This window comes from Haplochromis burtoni, unplaced genomic scaffold (genome assembly GCF_018398535.1).
Source record: "Haplochromis burtoni strain Fernald_Lab_line unplaced genomic scaffold, NCSU_Asbu1 Contig_118, whole genome shotgun sequence".
Taxonomy (NCBI): domain Eukaryota; kingdom Metazoa; phylum Chordata; class Actinopteri; order Cichliformes; family Cichlidae; genus Haplochromis; species Haplochromis burtoni.
Genome location: NW_024582479.1, coordinates 1,736,297 through 1,757,664, shown reverse-complemented (window position 1 = coordinate 1,757,664; position 21,368 = coordinate 1,736,297). Strand labels below are relative to the sequence as shown.

At 39.5% G+C, this 21,368-nt stretch overlaps 2 protein-coding genes across 2 annotated transcripts in view; both read left to right on the top strand.

The window, feature by feature from the left end:
• Window positions 1-2,020: 2,020 nt before the first annotated feature.
• cercam (cerebral endothelial cell adhesion molecule) lies at window positions 2,021-14,702 on the top strand. The gene is made up of 12 exons (XM_005938792.3): window positions 2,021-2,427; window positions 5,314-5,424; window positions 6,173-6,290; window positions 6,458-6,592; window positions 6,749-6,953; window positions 7,139-7,258; window positions 7,377-7,453; window positions 7,774-7,880; window positions 8,133-8,265; window positions 9,737-9,864; window positions 10,538-10,741; window positions 12,954-14,702. Exons 1-12 carry the CDS (start codon window positions 2,225-2,227, stop codon window positions 13,186-13,188), a joined length of 1,776 nt encoding a protein of 591 aa, XP_005938854.1. The 5' UTR covers window positions 2,021-2,224; the 3' UTR covers window positions 13,189-14,702.
• A 3,826-nt stretch (window positions 14,703-18,528) lies between these two features.
• sardh (sarcosine dehydrogenase) overlaps window positions 18,529-21,368 on the top strand; it is a gene marked incomplete in the record, with an annotated part of 42,436 nt that continues 39,596 nt past the window's right edge. The window contains 4 exon segments of the mRNA XM_042223716.1: window positions 18,529-19,026; window positions 19,674-19,863; window positions 20,323-20,459; window positions 20,682-20,860. Coding sequence (XP_042079650.1) covers window positions 19,679-19,863; window positions 20,323-20,459; window positions 20,682-20,860 — 501 coding nt within the window.

Sequence of the window (21,368 nt, the reverse complement as noted above, 5' to 3'; positions counted from 1 at the left end):
CTAACATTTGAGGTGATTTACGTATATTTTGTATGCGTGCATGCACAGTCCTGGTGTCGCTGCAGCTTTCTTTTGCGGTCTCTGCTGCAATCTGGTCAAAACAATGAAGATTTTCTTTTTGTCATTCTCTCGCTTTCCTTGTCCGTCTGTCCCCGATTCACACACAAACGCCACCTCCACCCTTGACCCTGCAGTGAAAAGTTAGTGCACCCGAGGTTGAACTCTCCCAGATCAGCTGCAGCCACAAGCGCTGAGAAAGTGAGCCTGACATACGTGTATGCGTGCACATGAGCGTGCGTGTGTTTTTGTGTGTGTGAGCGTGTGAGCGTGGCAACACTTGGGGTGTCATGAATAGGAGAGATTTGACCCTCAACCCTTGTGACCTGTCCACACAAACAACTCCTATGCCCCAAGTCTGCCATTGTCAGCCTTGACTGCCTTCGTTTATTCACAGAGCCCGCCAAAAGAGCCAAAATTCATTATATACGACTTTGCTTATTATTTTCCACCCACACTAATGCATCTCCCCATTCTTAATTTTTTTCTCTCCACTGCCCTTTCCATCATTTCCATTCTCTTTTGTCTGTTCCCATCAGTCCCCTTTTCGCACAGCCTCTGTCCTGTCCATCTTACATACAAGTGAATTTTCCCTTGTATGCCGAGCACTCTGAGCATCAGTTTTTAAAACATTTGCCTCCTTATACTCACTAGCCCCATGGGAGCAAGCACATCTTTTCACGTTCATTTTCTACTGTTGTTCTAGACGAAAAATACAATTGAAGATCTAACTGTGTATATGTGCTTATTTCCCCCCGTACGAGTGTGTTTTAATCCTTTGTTTTAATCTGCTCTCCCGTCACACCTACACCCTGAAGCCAATGCATCTGTCTGCCCCTGCATCTTCTACTTGGCTATTGGCCATGAATTTTCTATTGCCCACATACTGACACTCAATACATTCAAGATGACCTTTGACTCTTTAATATACTGAGGAACACCCAGGCTACTGTACATCTTCTCTTGTCAACAGGCCACTCGAAGCTCTAGGACTGCAATAAATAAGAGTCACAGTGCAAAATGGAAAATGATGTTACAAGCTGTGTTTAAAATTTGGAAGCTCCCCTTTGATTAAAACCACAAACTTCCCAACTTTCTCTGTCAAAGCTCTAGAGTATTTAAATGTAAAGATTTACAATGAATATTAGGTTGAACATGTCCCTTAAAAACATTTACACTTGTTTTCATTTTTGTTATTTTTGTTTTTTGTTCATGAAGCCTCAGTGTCTCTGTAGCAGACACTGCATTTCTTATAAGGCAAATGTCAACAGAGTAAAACTGACCTTGCAACTATTATATGCATGCAAATAAGTACTATATAGCATGAGTGAATGTAGTGGAAGGTGACATACGATGAGAACGTCTCAAAAAGATAACTATTAAGTAGAATAAAATAATAAATGTGAAAATAACCTCGTAATTGATCCTAATTGCAGCATTTGAGAAAACCAAAGGATCAAAGGCCTCAGGAAGACGTGCGCGACATGATGATTCTTCTCTTGGATCAAAACCTCCCTCTGCTGGTGAATCTCTGTAATTGCTACTCTTTGGCTTCATATTACGACAAAGCTGGGTTTATTCAAAATCCCTTTCTATTTCAGATGTATGTATCAGAATATCACACATACAGACTAAATGCCCATACTGTGGTCGGAATATTTAAAAGGCTGTGACTGGTTTACTCAAAAACAATAAATAAAATAAATAAAATAAATAAATAAATAAATAAATACATACATTTGACTAACAAGTTCCATGTTTAAAATGCCCCCCCCCCCCCCCCCCCCCCTGATTTCTATCCCTGGGAACATTTTAATGACATTTTTAAGGATGTTCGACCTTAAACTTTAAAACTTTATTCTCCATCTTTCTAATCTTTCCAAGGGTATCCCACCGCTGTAAATGCCAGTGTGGCCAAATCACGCCTCTTTCCCCTCTTTCTGTTTTTTTTTTTCCTACAGGAAAAGGTTTATTACAGCGGAATATAACCCTCTCTGGCTTTAGGATTGGGTTTGCATTTCTCTTCAGAAGGGGCCAGCTTGTACATGAAGAAAGGGGGGGTTGAACATTTGGGAAAGCCCTTTTTTCTTGGACTGCTGACGCGTACCGCGGCTACGTGCTGCTCCGGAGCCCCGCGGATTACTTTCCAACTTTAACAGCCTCCACCATGATACTTCACTTTCTAGCTTTGGGGGCCTTTGTTTTTCAGACTGAATGTTACTTTTCGGAGGAGAAGTATCCAGAGGAGTCGAAAATGCAGCCTCCAACCGTGGTTATCGCTATCATAGCGAGAAATACCGGTCACTCCCTGCCATACTACCTCGGAGCTCTGGAGAGACTCAACTACCCCAAAGATCGCATCTCTGTGTGGTGGGTTTCCTGCATGGACTGCCAGGCTGTTTGTAGAGGGGTCTCCTTTTTATCCGTCTATAGCAGCCGTTCAAAAGGTCAATGGCATTTAAATGAGTTTGTGAAAGCAGCAGCGTCCTACCCCTCCCCTGTTCCCTCTGCGCCTTTCACAGTCCAGGCTGCCTTTCACTCCGCCGCATTCGTTTCCTACCGTCGCTCGCTTGGAGTTTTATGTCCCGTGAAGTTTGTATAGAGTAACTGTACCAGCAGTGATTTTACTTCTTTATAATTCATGCTGCATGTTCAAATCTACAAACTCTAGGGATTTAGCTGTTTAGACAGCGCGGAGCGGTTTATTAGTGAGGAAGTAAAAGAGATCCCGTTTAATCGGTGTAATGATGGAAAAAGATTAACTGTTGGTTTAATATGAGGAGATGACTCTAGTATGTTGAGTCCTACGAGAATATTGATCATCATCGTCATGAAAGTCATGGCAATTTTTTGACTTTTAATTATTTATTTGAAACAAAGTAAGAACTTTATTTTGGATTTTCTCTAATCCATACAGAGCCAAAAATAAACATCCACCCACACGAAGATTTAGCAAGCAGCACCTCAGATGCCTTGGTAGCCACCAACAAGCTTCTGGCACACTTCCAGACGGATATTTGAACTCTCTTCTTAGTAGAATTAGTAGAGTTTATTTAAATTGGTTGGATCCAGATCGGGCCTTTAAGCATAGTCCACAAATTGTCAATAGAGTTGAGGTAGGTGCTTTGGGAAGGCCATTCCAGAAGCTTAATGTTGGCCTGCTTTATCCATTCCAATAACAGTTTTTATGTGTGTTTGGGATCATTGTCCTGTTGGAACACTCAGTTGTGTCCAAGTTTCGACTATCCATCTGTTGATTTCAGGCTTTATCTTTACCCCTACCACTGGCAGCAGAGCATGATGCTACCAGCACCATGTTTGACACCTGATAGTGTTATTGTGTTTGAAAGTAACTGTAAATTGTAGTCAAGCTTGAAGGTGTTGATTTTAGATCAGGGGTTTCTTTTTTCGGTTAGCGCTCTCTCAGTCCATGGTGTTGTAAAACTCACTCCAGTGTGGACAGTGACACTGGTGTTTCAGCAACTTTCAGTTCATGGCAGGCTTGAGCCTTGGAGGTTCCTGGTTTGTTCCTGAACACCCTAATCAGTTTCCTCTCATCTGAGAGTAACGATTTGGGTCTTCTTCCAGACACATGAGAGTAACTTTTACATTGTATAATTGTTTGAACCAATGATCTTGGAATCCGCAGTTGTTTAGAAATGGCTCAAAGAGACCTTCCCTAACTGTGTCTCCAGTTGCTGTACAAATATGAGTTTAAAGAAATCATTAAGAGCCCTAATATTATGATGAAGTAAAAAAAAAAAAAAAGGATGTTACTCTGCAGTGGTGTCTTATTTGCACAAATAAAAAAAACAAGACTAACAAAAACCTGGTCATGCAATAGAGCCATTCTGCTAATTGACAGATATCTAGTATCTTTGATATACCTTGTCATTTTGTCCAACCCTACTTCACCACAAGTAAAGGTTTGCTGGAGTGACACTGCTGAAGATAACTCACGGCTGTGGACAGGAACGGGATCCAATGCATATTTTAGTGCAAAAGCTGTCAGCCACTTTGCTCTTCTTTTCTGCCCAGAGGTCATGAAGTGCATTAGGTTAAAAGTAATGAAAAAAGTAAATTTTTCTTTATATAACCCCTTTCAAGATGAATATCACAAAATGCTAAAAACATAAAGACAAAAAAATTACCAAAAAGCAAGGTTAAAAATATGCATTTTTAACCTCATTTTTAAAAGAGATCACCAACTTCATAGTGCTATGACTCAGTGGGAGAGAGCTTCAAACTCTTGGGGTATTTGTCTCATTTATTTTTATATTTGTATATCAGCCAGCAAGTCCTGATTAAGTCACCTCAGGGATGTACTAGGGATGTAAGGATACAAAAAGATACCTGATATATGCTGGTGCTTGTTAATGCAGAGCTCTAAAAGTCAAAACTAGAATCTTAAAGTAGACTGAAGTTAATGGGGTGCAAGTGGAACTGAATTAGCGAATTGCAATAATCTAGATGTGATGAAATAAAAGACTTATTATGATTTGATTGATTTCCAATTCAGACTGTGAAACAATGAAACCTAACTTGACAATATTTCTGAAGTGATAAAAATGAGAGTGGACCAGAGCTTTAACGGGAGTATCCACAATCAAAAGTTATTCAAACTTTAGCAAAAGGGGTAAGGCAATCTAGAATTTCCATTACCTTCAGCACAAATCTGTCATGGGATTTTTGCTTTCTCTTCACTAAGTTGAGAAATTTGACAGCCAGTCTATCTAGCAGTGATAAGAAATGTCCTTAAAAGTGATGAAAATGTGCTGAAAAGGGAGCAGATATGACAAAAACGGTAAAGGCCCCAAAATAGAACCTTGTGGTGTACCGTAAACCAGAGAAGCGGAAAATGATTGTTCAGATCATTCAGTGGAACTGAGAGACAACATTAAAACGTTTACAAACCTGAAAAACTCTGCTCAAATAAGTAGTAATCATTTGTATTGTGTTGTTTTGTATTGTATTTGGTTTTGTTTGTTGATCGAGTAATACACAGGCTGAACATAAGTATTGGGCACTGAATCAAATAAGCCTGTCAGCAAATAATTTGACATTTACCAATGTGAGCGGGAATGCAGCATGAATTTTGCACCGGCATGATGAGGAGCTGAAAAATTCACATAATGTAGATTTCACTGTTCCCCTGGCACAACGAGGGGAATAAGTAATAACAAGAACCAACGCCAAGTTTAGGTTCCCTACGTTTGGTGCAGTTACTTCACCCTCTGCCTTCTCTGTGCTTTCCAGGGCAGCCACGGATCACAACACAGATAACACCACAGCCATACTGAAGGAGTGGCTGACTGTCATGCAGAAATATTACCATTATGTTGAGTGGAGACCAATGGACAAGCCAACGTAAGTCTGAAAATGTTAATGTGTTGAGCTTTGTGTACTGCTGGGATTTGAGTTTGGAAACACCCCCAACTTGATCTTACAGCACACGTGGATCAAAGCAGATCACCTTCAATAGTTGCTTTCTACAAGGGAAATGACAGGAACAATCCATTTCACTCATCAGGAGGCAAATCTATGATCCTCTGAAGTGTCATCCTGGTATTGACAAAATAAATCAAACAATGTTCAGATTGCACATGTATTGATTTTGCTTAATTGTTCTTTTTGTCCACGTGTTCAATGAAAGTATTAACACCCCTCTGTAGGCTGCAACTTTGCAGTTCATCTGGTATTCATTTTAAAAGCTAAAAAAAGAGTTTGACAAAGCATATCTAGGCTTGTCTGTACATGATGCTCTGCTTTCTATTAGCAGACTCTTTTATGCCTGTCAGTTATTATTCTGAGTGAGTTGTGCTAAACTTCTACAGTCATGAAACTGTTACGTTACCCATCTGTTTATGCTCTTTTCACAGCACCACAGAACTTATTTACTGTTCTGGTTTTATTTAATCCATTAGCATCGGCATGCTGTATTCACTGTGGTCAACACTCCAGCAAGATTCAGCGATGCTGTTTTTGTTTTGTTTTGTTTTTTTTACAATAGAAACCATTCAGCCAATCACATATTTGCTTCACGTGGCAAATTATACAACATTTTACCAATATAGTATTATATCCCTTAATAATACTGTACTTCTGTGTGTCTTAGGTCCTATGCTGGAGAGCTGGGTCCTAAGCATTGGCCCAACAGCAGATATGAATATGTGATGAAGCTGAAACAAGCAGCGCTCAACTTTGCCAGGAAACGCTGGGCTGATTATATCTTGGTACCTTTCTTGTGATAAGTTTCATATTATCTCCTTTCCTGATTAAGCAGATGGGATGTCTTTCTTACTGAGGCTGTTATTTCATCCAAGAAAAAAACAAAAACTTAGCAACTGTAATTTGAATGAAAAATACTTTTTCCTTTGTATTTTCTGTCTCTGTGATTCAGTACGCAGACACGGACAATATCCTCACAAATCCAGAATCCCTCAACCTGCTGATAGCAGAAAACAAGTCAGTCATCGCTCCTATGTTAGATTCTCCGGGGGCGTACTCTAACTACTGGTGTGGTATTACTCCACAGGTGAGCAGCACTTAAAAATGAGTGATTATTTATCCGCTTAAAGGGAATACTTGAGAAAAAAAATTGTTGTTGCTTTCTTGATGAACATAATGCAGAAAAATGACACAGATCTAGGACATAAGTAAGCATATTTTTTAAAATATCTCAATTCTTTAGGGATATTATCGTCGAACAGCAGAGTACTTCCCCACCCGTCATCGTCACCGAGTGGGCTGCTTCCCTGTGCCTATGGTCCACAGCACCCTGCTGCTGGATTTGAGGAAGGAGGGCATGAAAAAACTTGCTTTCTATCCTCCTCATGAGGACTACTCGTGGCCCTACGACGACATTATTGTTTTTGCCTTCTCCTGTCGGGCTGCAGGTCTGTAGATGCTCGTGTGTTATTATGTTCAGCAGTCAGGTTTACTCAACACAGCTGTTGCACTAAATCACGTCTGCGCTTGCTTCACTGTAGAATATTTGTATATTTCAGGACTCAGTGTTGAAAATATACATGAATAAATATGTTTATAATTAATTAAATGATTGCTTTTCGTTGCTACTCAGAGATACAGATGTACCTGTGCAACAAGGAGCGCTACGGCTACCTGAACGTTCCAGCCAAACCGCACTACACCTTAGAAGACGATCGTCTCAACTTTGTCCATGTTCACCTTGAGTCTATGAGTAAGAGCATAGATGATTTGTAATACTAAAGCCAAATAATGACAGTTAAAAAAAAAAGGCACATCAGCTCACCTCTCTTTTACCCCCCCCCAAACTAATATCCCTGTTTGTGGAAAAGTCGACGGGCCACCCATGTATCCTTCCCGTTTCATCCACATGTTTCCAAAACAGAGAGACCTCCTGGGATTTGATGAGGTAGGTGAACCAGTTCAAGTTTTTTCAGTTAATGTGTAAAAAAGGTTAACCCAACCTTATACAGGCTTGTTCTATGCAGTAATGAAAGCATGGATGTAATTATGTGTAATATATAATATAATTATACATCAACTTTTTAGGTAGTACTTTATGTTCAGCAAGATTCAGACCAATTATGATGCATGTTTTCACTGAGTGAATAGAGTTTGAAAACATGCCGAATATGCAGTCGACCCATTAGATGAAACTCAAAGATTTATGATGATGGTACACAGTGTCCAGATTTAAATAACGTTCTGGGTCGCCCATCTCCTGCACAGATTTATCTGATTAACCTGCGACGGCGTGCTGACCGCAGAGACAGGATGTTGTTCTCTCTAAACGAGCTTGAGATTGACGTCAAAGTGGTCGATGCCGTGGATGGAAAGTGAGTGGATTGCTCTCAGGTCTTTTCCTCTCTCAGTTTTATAGTTAAGTTTGTCAAGAAATGTAACACCGTGTCAATTCAGACTCTTGCTGTGAGGCCAATTTCAATTCTTATCTTGAAAATATGGACACTTGTAGTTTATAATAAATATCAGCGTTATGGCTACGTATGCTCCAAATTTGAACGCTCTTCTCTTATCAAAGACAGAATTACCTAAAAAAAGTGTGTGTGTGTGTGTGTGTGTGTGTGCAGTGCACTGAACAGCAGTGACATTAAGATTTTGGGTGTCGACCTGCTGCCAGGATACTATGACCCATTCTCTGGACGCACTCTGACCAAAGGAGAAGTGGGCTGCTTCCTCAGTCACTATTACATCTGGAAGGAGGTGAGAGGACACACACTGTCACACATTTGTCAAATCCCTTTTCTGAAGTTAAAACTCAAATATTTTAATTTATACTTCATAGTATACTATATAAGAAGAAAGCATAATTGTATATACAGTCCTTGCAAATCACCTTTTTACAATATTATGATACAGTCATGTGAAAACAAAAGTATAACTTCTTTGAGTTCTAAGCGTTTCTATATCAACTTCAGTAGCTTTTACGTTACCTTTAGCAGTAATAACTTGAAGTAGTGGTTTTCTGGATGACTTAATCGGTGTCTTACATCATTGTGGAAGAATTTTGGCCTGCTCTCATTTACAGCACGCAGCTTCACTTCACTGAGGTTTGCAGGCATCCATTTATGCACAGTTATCTTAAAGTCCACCACAGCATTTCAGCGGAGATGAGGTTTGGACTTTGATTCGGCCGTTGCAACACCTTGATTTATTTCTTTTTCAGGCATTTTGTTGTAGATTTGCTGCATGACCCAAAGGTTTTAGCTTTTGGACAGAAGGCCTCATATTTAACACTAGAATGATCTGGTATACAGAGGAGCTTCTGACTCGCAGCACAGGTCCTGTGGTTGTAGAAAAAGCATAAATAATCACCCCTCTACCATTGTGCTGACAGTTGGTGTATGTGCTGTGTTTGGGTTTTCTCCAGACATATCAGCGTCCATTATGGCCAAACATCTTCACTTTGGTGTCATATGTCCACCACACATTGTTCCAGAAGTCTTGTGGGGGTTTTTTTTAGATGTAAGTTTGCAAACCTAAGCCGTGCTGCCAAGAAGAGGCTTTCTTCTTGCAACCCTTCAAACTTGCCGTTTGTTTGTGGACATTTGCTGGGATGTCCACAGGAAGATTGTCAGCTGTACTGAATGCTTTCAAAAAATGGACTTCAAATGATTGAAAATGGCTTCACAACCCTTCCAAGACAAAAGACAGCAACAATTGCTTCTTTAAGGTCATGTGTAAGATGTCTTTCCTTCTTGACATTGTGTTAACACACACCTAAATGCTCCATACCACCAAACTGCCAAAACATCTGCTTTTATGTAAGTGCTCACACCTGCTGATGTTAAGTGTATTTGATTCACAGTGCCTGGCTGCTATTTACCCTCTTAATTCATATCTAAGTAAGTTGTCCTTAGCTTCTGCATTATGGAGTTGTTCTCATACAATCAATAATGACATGATGTAATATATAATGTGTGGTTGTTAATCTGAATTTGCATTTACATAAGAACTGCTAAGGACCAGATTATTTTTATGTAAAACCTTAAAATTCAAAGAAGGCGTACTTTCTTTTTCACAACTGTAAATGAAAATAATTGCACTCAGCTGAAAACCAAGAGTCATGTTTGTAAAGAAGATGGATGCAAAATAAAAACCTGCTTTTATGACACAAACCTTTTGATTTATTTAACAGGTCAGGCTTACAGTGTGTATACTTCTTTTTCCATAGATGGTGGACATGCAGATGGATAAGGCCCTGGTCTTTGAAGATGATGTTCGCTTTCAGGCCAACTTCAAGCGACGAATACTCAAAATGATGCAGGATGTGGAGCAGGTGGAGCTGGACTGGGACATCATGTAAGACACATTTTACTCCTAGTTTCCAGTCCAGTTCCTGTTTTTGGTTAAGGTTAAATGAGACGCAGGTAAGAAAGCTCAGGTTAGGTTCATTATAAAGTCCAAAGTGCATTTGTACCCTTTGATATAGTTTGCTGGTTTTGTTTGAAATCATACAAATGGGATTAGACAAAACTTCAGACAAAGTTTGAAGTTTTTCTAGTGTAGAATTTGGGACAAATTTATGACTATGATATACAATAATAACTTAATGGAACATATTTTTGTAGAGCAATCGTATTTGCTATAACCATTAACATTTTGTGTACTGTGCAGAACCATGAAGTCCAGTAGGGTGATTTTTTTTTTCTCATATTATGAGATAAAATCATTTAATAAAAAAAAAAAAACCCCTAATAGAATATCCCAAGCTCCATGGTTAAAGCTCATCCAAAATACTTAAACATGTGACGTTAGCACTTTCTTTTTTCGTACATATTTGGAAGGAAAATGCACGTACAGAGCATGTGCTGAAAAATGTTTTATGCCTACTAGGCAGAAAAGAACAGCAAGGTGGAGTTGGATTGTAAAAATCACATGCCTTGACCATCCTGGGTTTTTGCTGCTTCTACCCCGTGCCTGATTTTTTTTTTTTAACTTCTTTAGTTCTTATGATCGCTTTATGTTGCCACAGATACTTGGGCAGGAAGCAGGTGAATCCTGGAAAGGAGGAGCCAGTGGAGAACGTTCGTAACTTGGTGATGGCCGACTACTCGTATTGGACTCTGTCCTACGCCATCTCCCTACAGGGAGCCCAGAAACTCCTCAATGCTGAGCCACTTTCCAAGATGCTGCCTGTTGATGAATTCCTCCCCATTATGTACGACAAACATCCGAAGTATGTATCATAAAAAAGTGTCAAAAATACACTCATGCTACTCTCTGCACACTTTGAAGTTTTTCTGGTTTTCTTCTTGTATGTTCCATACAGTGACCGCTATAATGAAACCTGTTCTTCAGCACTCTTTAATCTCCTTCTCCTGCGAGACCGTTTAAACTAAAACAGACCTCAGGGCTAAAAACATTCTTTTCTATAGCTGCCTAAACATGTGTACATGCTTTATATTTAGCCTAGTTTTGTTTGGAGTGTATAGATTAAAGAACTATGTGGAAGTCTGTGGTTTTACTTCACTGCATTTTTCTGAAAGGAAGTCACTTTGATATGTTGTGCTTGTCAAGCTGAATTAGCGCACCACATTTCAAAATAGATTTAATCTTTCTCAGCATTTTCCTTTTATGATGCACAGGCCTCGTGTCTGCATCTCTTTCTGGGATTAATGGTCTGAATTTTTGTCAGTGTGGGCTGACATTTTCTTAAACACACAGTGTGAGCAGCCAGAGTGGACTCAGTTTTGTTTGTGGTAAAGAAGATATATATTTTTTTCCAAGCCTATGTTGTTGCCTTTCTCGGTGAATTACACTACTGTATGGTCAGTCCAGACTATTTTAGTCCATACTTAAATTTCTATGGTTTGTTATTTAAGTTTATACCAGTGTTTGTGGCACTCACAGTATGGTCTGTACTTACTTTGGTAAAAACAAAACAAAAATTAAGCTGCAACATCAAAGTTTCTTTATTACAGATTTGATATAAAAGAATTATGCTGCCACACTAATATCAGTCATTTGTTTGGGCACTTTAATTTTGAAGCCTTATATTTAGAACTACAGCATTTTTTGGTTTGTTTATGCCGTCGGCTGCGAAATCAAAATGATGCTTTAATAATGTGTTGTACGTGTATAATCACAAAAAAGAATAATTTTAGCCCATTGATAGGTGGTCGCTATTATCATTTATCATATATATTCAGCTTTGGCAGATAGAAATGAGCTATTGTCAAGAAATAAAAGATGGTAGGATGGTTGACAAGTTGCATCATGTGAATTTGTCACAGACATAGATACCTGCTAATTAAAGCTCACTAAAAATATTCTTTTATATGCACCATAACTAGAGCACAGACAGTTCAGTCACTCTAAATAGCTAAGGCCTACCAGTTGAAGGGGAAATTGTATTTTCTGTTTGGAAGTTGGCCTACTAACATTGGAGTCAATGGGGTTGACTCACTTTGGGAGCAAGCCTCCAGTGGCCATTGTTGGAACTGCTTTTTTAATCATTGGCTTTAATTTTCAACCGCAGATGTTGTTGTTTAGTTTTAACTACTGCCATAATAATACAGACATCCATGGTTCCTCCACCATGATGACTATGGTCATCCCTTAGCGTTCATCTGGCATCACTATGAGGTTCACATTTTTGGTTGCAAAGGTCCAGACGACTGTCTGATGCAATAAAAATGCACGTTTGTCTCTCCGTACAAAGGAAGTCTAACCACATTGGCGATCCTTCAACTGCTGACTTGGAGCCATCATCTGTAAAGCTTCTATTTCATGCTAGATGGTTGTTGGAGGTCTATAAAATATCGACTTCACCTCCAAATGTATCTTTAAATTATTAGTTTAATGGGTGAATCAAATTCTGGCTTTAACAATGATATCCTTGACAGTTTCCCCAACAAGGCAACTGTTCTCGTCATCAGGAACTAACTCTAAGAAATGAAATGCACTTTGTGCCAAAGGATCTGCAAACCAGAAGGCCTGGCTGTGTCTGTGTGCTCCATCATGTGTGGAAATCTGGCCTATAGCCAGCCTGCTTTCTCTGCACTCTCTCTCTTTTTCACACCACTGTGATTCTGATTTGATATGCTTGACTAGTCTGCTGAGAACACTCAACAAATGCACCCCATGCGTTGTTGCCCTTCATGCCAAGAGTAACTGAACCATCTCTGAAATTGGCCTGTTGTCACCATCTCTTGTCAAATCAGTATAGTGTAATGAAATCACAAAATATCCCTGATGTTTATATTTAACATTTCAGTAAATGGTGAAAAATTGCTCAAACTGCCCCCCCAAGAAAAACAAAACTTCTACCTGTAGTTCCAGCGCTGTTATTTTTGTTATTTTTTCTTTATTGTGACATCCTATCCTGTGTTTTTAAGTTTCGAATGATTTTACCCAGTCTAAACACTGCCTTTGTGCTCCCTCTGCAGCGAGGACTACAAATCCCACTTCCCCAATAGAAACTTACAAGCCTTCAGTGCGCACCCCCTGCTGGTCCAGCCGTGTCACTATGCCGGTGATCCCCAGTGGGTGAGCGACACAGAGACGTCGACCCTGTGGGATGATGACTCTGTGAGGACTGATTGGAGGGGCTCCCACAAGACCCTGAAAGGGGCTGCCCCGGCACCCGAGATGCTGTCAGTTGCCTACAGGGATGAACTTTAGTGCAGCGCAAATGTAGCTGAGGAGAATCTGCAGGTCCACAGGCCATGAGGTCAGAGAGACTGTTACTGAGGAGAGAGTGATACTTTCACTCCACCTTGTGTCATAAAACTGACATGCTCAGTGTCATTTAACCTGAGCTTCTTAGATAGGAGGCAACAACATAAGATATGATGTTCGTTTCGGCTTTGTGTAAAGACATGCACAGTTGTCTCGGTGTAATAAATGCGTCAACTTGCACAATAGATTTTTCTCAAACAACCCCATGTTTAGAGTGTTTATCCTTTTTTGTGCTTTTCTTTTACTTTGCTCAGTCATCTAGTTTAGTTGCTTCATTTAGAGCGTTAATTCATTCTGTATGGTTCGTGTCAACCTGTTTAAATGTACTCCTGTGATAGTGCGTAATCTGTTGATCATATTCTAACCGAGGGTTCAGTAATTGCACTGTTAACAACTCCTGGCAAGTCTGGAAAAAAAAGTCTGAAATGTATTGGCTATTGTTTTTTTTTTCTTTTCTTTTCTTCGTGTTGCTATAATCTGTCTGTACATTTCTGTGCTTGCGTGTGTCCTCCACGGGGGACTGGAGAGTTAACACAATTCTCGAATGACCATAATTGATGTTTTTTTTCTTAATTTCTTCCAGACCTTTCTCAAACTTGTGTATCTCTGAAAACTATGAAAGTTTATATTCATTAAGTATTTTATTAGTAGCTCTTACACGTTGAATGTTTGCTTTTGATCAGTTTACGCTTCTTCAGATAGATTTTTTTTTTTCTTAATTTAATGGATTAACTTGGATTATCTTCTACTCCCTAGCTGTATTTTAATATTTTCACATTTACCCATGTTCATCCTTAAGAGTTTAACATGAACTGGAAACAAAATTACCTTCATGTAATTTTGCGCATATTACTGGTTTTAAAATATTACATCATGATTCGAGAACCGTTTGAGAAGATTTCAGGTTTTATGACACTATTACAACCATGAGAAATTCATAAAGTAAAAATACTTTTTTTGAAGGCCCAATTACTTACATAAAATCTGTGCAACATGTTGAGGCTTGAAGAGTGTAGCTTTGGTTTTTATCCAGTTTTGGAGAGCGTCCACATGTTATGTTTAAAAAGTATAAATGCTATGTGTTGCTTAAGTGTTTAAAGGTCTTATGAAAGTACAGCCTTTAACAGTCTTTTGTAGCATCGCTGTCGCTCCAGGATTGAGCTGACACTCGTCTAGACAGGGTTGTAGTGCAGGTAACTGATGTCGCAAGTTTGTGGATTTGATCAGGTCAAACTAAACTTGTATTTCATTTTTGTGCGCATTGATGACGGTCTGTTTCGTATATTGTTTTTTTGACATTGAAGATTTGTTTTCCTGCAAATATCTTAACTTATTTCTTTTTCTTTGTGTATCACAGATGAGTTGCACAACATGATGTACGATACGTGGGTCCAGTTTTGTCTCTGGGTCTACTTTTTGTCTCTGCATCTTTGAGCAATAAATTTATATTAATATTACGATTCATTAATTGCCACTGATTTCACATCTGTATAGCAAGCAGCTCAGAATGGAAATACAAATATTTTTGCACTGTTATATAAATGGTTATGGACTGTTAGTTAACAAATGAACATATTTTATTAAATACACAAAGCTACCATGTACTAAGAAGAAAAAACACAAGGGGGTACTGTTTCCTAAATTCTGCTACTGCAGCCAGAGTTTACATACATGCACACCTATAGATGTGTGTGTAGATGGAGAAGTACATAAATGCAGTTTAAGACACAATTTTTGCAGTGGATTTTAAATCAGTCATTGTGATTGATGTGCAGACTTTCAGTTTTTATTCAAGGGGATTTACAAAAATTTTGCATTAACTATTTAGGAATTACAGTCATTTTCATATACAGTGCCCCATTTTTAGAGGCTCAGAACTGATGAAAATCCTTTTCAGCCATCAGCATTAAGTCTAAAAAAAACATTGACATTGTTAAATGTGTTTGCTTCACTGAGATGCTGGCTGCCAGGCCTTTACAGCAGCCACCATCAGTTGCTGCTTGTTTTTAGGGCTCTTTGCCTTCAGCTTGTGTATTTAATAACTGAAAAGCATGCTCTGTTGGATTATGACTGACTTGGCCACTGAATAATATCCCATTTCTTTGCCTTTAGAAATGCTTACACTTTAGTTGTCTTTTGTGGTTTTTCAGGCCCTGAGCTGGCCAGTGCATTTATTCTTATAAACAACTTACCAGTTTGTTGATTTAACAATTCCTAAAGTCTTTACTGCCTCTGATGGTTTATTTAGTCTTTTTCTTTTCAGCAGAATAAAGGGCTTGCTCACTGGCACTGATGTGTCTTTAGGTCTCAATTAAAATAACAGTAACACGCTGTAGACTTTGATTTGTGTAAGATATAAATTCAACACTTTGAATCATTCTTATGTCTACTACATTTGTCATTTAATTACAAGGGATCAGCCGTCACCTGGCCACGAAACTGCTTGTCAGTCATTTGTTCGATTACTTTTCCAACAAAATAGGGGCTGTGTATAAAAATGGCAACGATTCCTTAAAAGTTAAAGCATTATTTTGTTAAATCCCCTAAAGCCAAAGTCAGCACTTCAATCAGTTAATGTTTGATTTAAAAGCCTCTGTGGTAGTGCACAGTGCAGAGGCAAAACTACAAAAACTGTCTTTATCCAACTTGATGTGTTTTAAAGTGCAGGCCACAAGGAAATAAATACAATACTGTACATTTCAGAATTATAAGGGCAGAAGCAAAGTAAGGTTGCGTGATTTATTTCTCGAACATTTCGTATTTAAAGCCACATGAATTATTTGTTTTGCACCTCATTTTACTGCTTCCACATAAGAAAAGGTGTTTCCACATTAACAAATGCCAATAAAACCAGTTTTCTATTTTCATTACTTAAAATATAAATATTTACAAAAAATGCCACACATACAAAATAAAATCAGATTCTGGGAATCTAAACCCAAAAAATAAATCCCAGTTAAACACCTGAAAAACTCACAAGGAAGTCCCCCACTCCATCTTACCTGTTGTTCTCCCCTTTAGCAGGTGTTGAAAATCCTGGGAAACTTACCCAAACTCCCAGGAGAAGAAAGATGAGTGAGCACCCTGCCCATGCATTCTGCAGAGGCACTAAAAAGTTGCAGAATAATCCAAAGTGCAGGATATTTCTCTTCAATTTCAACTCAAAAACAGTCTGTGCTCCAAGTTGAAGGCCAGGCCATTGAGAAAGGAGCAACTGCTTTGTAACAATAAAACTAAGATGATTGAGAAAGTTCCAGGAGCATCCATACATGTCCATGCAGACCTTTTCCAGAGTTTTCCTGACCTGTGAATAAAACTTTCTCCCAATGAAATTATTGTCAAATTCCAGTCCAGCCCTATGTTTCTTATTACTAAAAACAGTGTTGCATCTTGCAGTACTGCCTCTGTAACACTGACAAATAAGTTCACATGACGCGTGGGTTGTTGCACTATTGGATCTGTGATCTCTAGAGCATAGCCTTTTTGTTTTCTGTTGTTACAGGTGAACTGTTTTTTTTTTTCAGGTGTTAGGTAAGGGTTAAATTTCATGAGAGTAAAATTAGAACAAGTATAGCTCGTTTGGATGAATTACCAGGACAAAACAAACCAAAACCTCCTCTCACTACATGGCAGGACGGCTCAGATTTGAAAAATTGGATCTGAACAAACTGTAAGACTTCTAGGACAGATGTCCTTTGGAAGGTACTAGAGGTACATGGCCATATTGCACAGTCCTGTTGTTCATAAAACGAATGCCTGCAAACCTTCATGAAGTGAAGCAAAGCCGTAGAGACGAGTGGGCCAAAATACCTCCACAACAATGTGAGAGGATGATAAAGTCATAAAGAAAATGATTACTTCCACTTATTGCTGCTAAAGGTGCTTCTGAAAATTATTAGTTTTTCACAGGGCTACACAGAATCCCGTGAAGGCTTTGCCTCCAAATAACCTCTCATGAAAGAACACCTGCTCATCTCTCATCTGTGAACACTGTGTGCAAAAGGGTGAGACACTTCCACGACAACTTGTCCATCAGTTGTTAACTTACACAGCTGAAAATGGGGGAAATCAAATCAACACTGCCATTTCTGAGATACTGAAAAATGTATGTGCATATCACCATGAAAGCTGATAATTTCTCCTTTTATTTCTTTGTCATCTTTACAAGTTACCAGTAAAGGACAGCTTTCTCTCTGCTGTGAAAATAACTTCTGAGAGCACTCTAAAAATGAAGGACTTGACACAAACGTAAAAAATATTTTCTCAGTCTATCCATGTAACAGTTATTAGCTATTGACTCAGGTTTGTTATTAATAAGTGACCTTTATGTATATATATGCCTGTATATATTGTGCTATTCTTAGTTAGTGTATTGTCTGTCTTTGTTGATGGTTGTTTATAATGGAGCACTGTAACGAAAAAAAATTTCCCCTAGTAAAGTATTCTGATTCTGATTGAATCTATTTCTTTCTGTCTTTCTAAGTACACCAGCACTTGATACCCAAGTCTGTATCAAAGCATACACATTTACCTCTAAGCACCCCAGCTGTCTGCATATACAGTAGTTTATCTGGTTCTCTCTGGAACACTCTGCCACATACCACAGGAAGGGAAGAGAAGCCACTATATACAATCTATGTGCTTACAGCTCAGTGTTCTGCTGCATCTGCTGGCATAGCAGCATTCACATGTGCGTGCACACAAATACACGTGGACATAACACTCTGTCCTTAAGACACTGTTATTCAGTCACATAAAAAATTAGTTTAAGGAAATCTACAAAGTTCAAAGGTAGCTGTGGTCCACTTTCTTCGTTTCAGATTCTTATACGTAAGATACCAGTGCTGGCAACAGCTCCTATACTCAGCTTCAGCCTAGCTCAAAGCTGTCTAAACTAGAAAGAACCTCCTGGCACGGGAGGGACCTAAACTTTGCACTTTATTGGCTGCTGGTTAGGAGGTGGGGAATCATGAGGTCAGCTTGGCAGACTTCAACTACAGATGTCTCAGGGGTCTGGAGCCAAAGTTTGAATCATTCAGTGTGGCAAGGAGCCTTCTTTTGAGGTTTAAAGTGTTTTTTTCTTCTTCCCCCGTCCTACTGCAACATCCCCACAACACTGAGTCAAATGCCTCACACAGACAAACTCCACATGTTCAACACATATGTGATGACCTACTTCTGCTTGATTTGATCACTGGGCTGTCAATAGCAGCTGTTACCCTAGCCTCCCGGAAATACAGACACCCACACATTCATGAACCGAACAAACAGCAAATTGACATTAATGTTTCTCTTTTGGCACATTATATATTTTCTTGAATATTTTCACATAGGAGGTATTTTGTGCATACCTATGTTTATGGGACAAAACCAGCGAAGTCACGAACCTCTGCTTACTCATTTGTGGTACTTGGTCAAGTCTACTTAACCTTTTTCTGGCGTTTCCAACGTGTCATGTGTTGTTGCTCAATTCCACCACTTACTAGGCTGCTTGGGTATAATCCTATCTGACTGATCTAATTTCTAGTTGTATGCCAAACCGCATGTGAAGGTAGGAACTACAACTGCAGTCTAGCACCGCTGCAGCTCACATTTATCTGACAGCTACTGAGCTGTGTCTTGTGGGCCACGACAGCAGTTCTGTCGCTCGTTGGTCTGCGGAACTACTTGACCGTTTCTCACCATAAACCCACTCCCTTAATTCTGCAAGCAGCCCCTCTCACTACTTAGCTCTTTCCTCGAGTGTGTTTCCGGGGCAATCTTGGACAAGCGGAATCGAGCGTAAGTGCGACATGAATGTACATCCAAAAGTTGCTGCATTATGTAATTTGCATGCTCCGTTGTTTGAGATCGCAGAACTTCACGCCACGTTACTACCTGGAACTGCTAATGTAGTTTCTTTTATTTTGAGACTTGTCGTTTCCAGGCGAGCGCACTCTCGCGTTCTGTACGTTATTGCACATTTACCCTCTAAAAGCTTTGTAGTACGCATTAAGTGCGGGGTTATTTAGTGGTGAATGTGCTGCCGTTTTTGCGCCCAGGTGCCCAAAGTGTTTTTTCCAAAATCCTTGTTTGGTCAAACTATTGGTGTTTGCACGTGGCTGAACTAAAGCAAGGCGCCAGCATTATATACTCGATTCGCCAAGTCTTGCCCACTAGATTTACTAACCCTGCGCAAATTTGCGTAAATTCCCCTGAACCTGAGTATAATAAAGTTATTTACATTTATTTTTCAGTTATTATGGTTTTCACTGGGTACAAAATGTTGCAAAAAAACAAACAAACAAACAAATCCTAGCCAGAACAAGCAGAAAATACTTCAGAAAAGAGTTTTTATACATAATGACTTTGTTCTGAAACCTTGAGTGTTACAACTTAAAACAGCTGACATATCACTATGTCCCTTTGTGTTGTCTTACTGCACACAGGGGTCATGGCCTTCCTTAGGAGCGCAGTTTGGCGAGTGTTCTCAGCAGTGAGGCCTCCTCTTTCTCCGCTGTGCCGGACAAGCACTCGGTCCTACAGCTCGGAGCCCACCAAGGAAAAGAGTGTTCCCTATGAGAAGACACTCAAACAGGAGGATGGAGCCTCCTCAGGACCCACTAAGCCATTACCCAGGTTAGATTGGGTTTTGAATGGATAAATGGATTGTGTGGGAATGTTTTCAGAAATATATTCTTAAGATTATATGCAGTGACTTTATACATAAACAGCTGATTAATCTAATGGTTGAAGTGGTGGATTAATATGTGGTTGTGAAGAAAAACTAGTTCATGGAGGAATGGACACAGTGATGTACAAGTTCTGAACAGAATATAGATGCTCTGTTGATACTTTGCACTGGGAAAGGTTGATATCAAAACAAGAGTGTTTATTGTTTGTTTAATTAAAAAAAGGAGTTATTGGTCATTATTGTTGCTGTAGTTTAAAGATTGGAAGCAGGGGGAAAGAAAAAGGGACTGTGTTGCACTTGTGAATTGATAAGTTAGTGCTAGCTCACAGGCTGGTTGGTTACCTTCATATGTCAAGAGTAGCATCAGCCTTTTTAGTCTTTTCATATAGCTCCTCCTGCCTCAGGTCAGCTGATGCGGTGGTGATTGGAGGAGGAAGCCTGGGCTGTCAGACCATTTACCACTTGGCCAAAATGGGAATGACTAATGTAGTTCTACTGGAGAGAGACAGACTGACTGCTGGCACCACCTGGCATACTGCAGGTAACAGTCTGTAACAGTACAGAGAGCTGTGTTTGCCTGAAGTTATACATCCTACTTTAATAGCAGTGTTCTAATAAGAAGTTTTAAGAGTAAATTAAGCACTCTTTGGTAATTTTGTGTAGTAATTATTATCAAGTGTGTTCACCTGCATGTGCGTGATGTGCGAGATGCTCACTAATGTCCCCTAAGTCTTTTGCACTCATGTGTCCCTCTGTTTATTAGGCCTCCTGTGGCAGCTGCGACCCAGTGATGTTGAGGTAGAGCTCTTGGCCCACACCAGGAATGTGATTAGCAAAGACCTAGAGGAGGAGACGGGTCTCCATACAGGCTGGATCCAGAACGGAGGGCTCTTCATTGCTTCCAACAAGCAAAGACTTGACGAGTACAAGCGCCTCATGTCGGTAAAGACAGAGACATGTTGGTTGTGAACATTATTAGGAAAGCATAGATGCACTGTTCAGTAAACAGAGGCAAAACACATGAAAAATGTGTTTGTATTCATTGATCAGTCTGTTGATCAGTTGTTGCTGATCAATGCTCATGACAATTTTCATATTAATGATGAGGAAACTGACCTCACAGCCCAATGTTCGTCAGTGGTGCTAGTTTCAGTCATTAGTTTCAATCATTATGCAAGTGAACTGTTTATAAGGTTGGGGAAATCTCCGCTCAGCTCAGACTTGAAGAAGCAACTTGGATGAGTGACGAAGCGTTTATTCTGCTAAAAACGCTGCATCCGAATGAACAGAATTAACTTTTTGGGATACAAAAGGAGTCACACAAAGACTTCAGATGGAGCAAGTACTTCTGTGACAGCAATTAGACAAGATGAAAGTAAATATTATCCTTAGTCAAAATTGTTTGTTTTCTATTTAGTTCACAGTGCTTCAAGAAAAGGACGCTTCATTT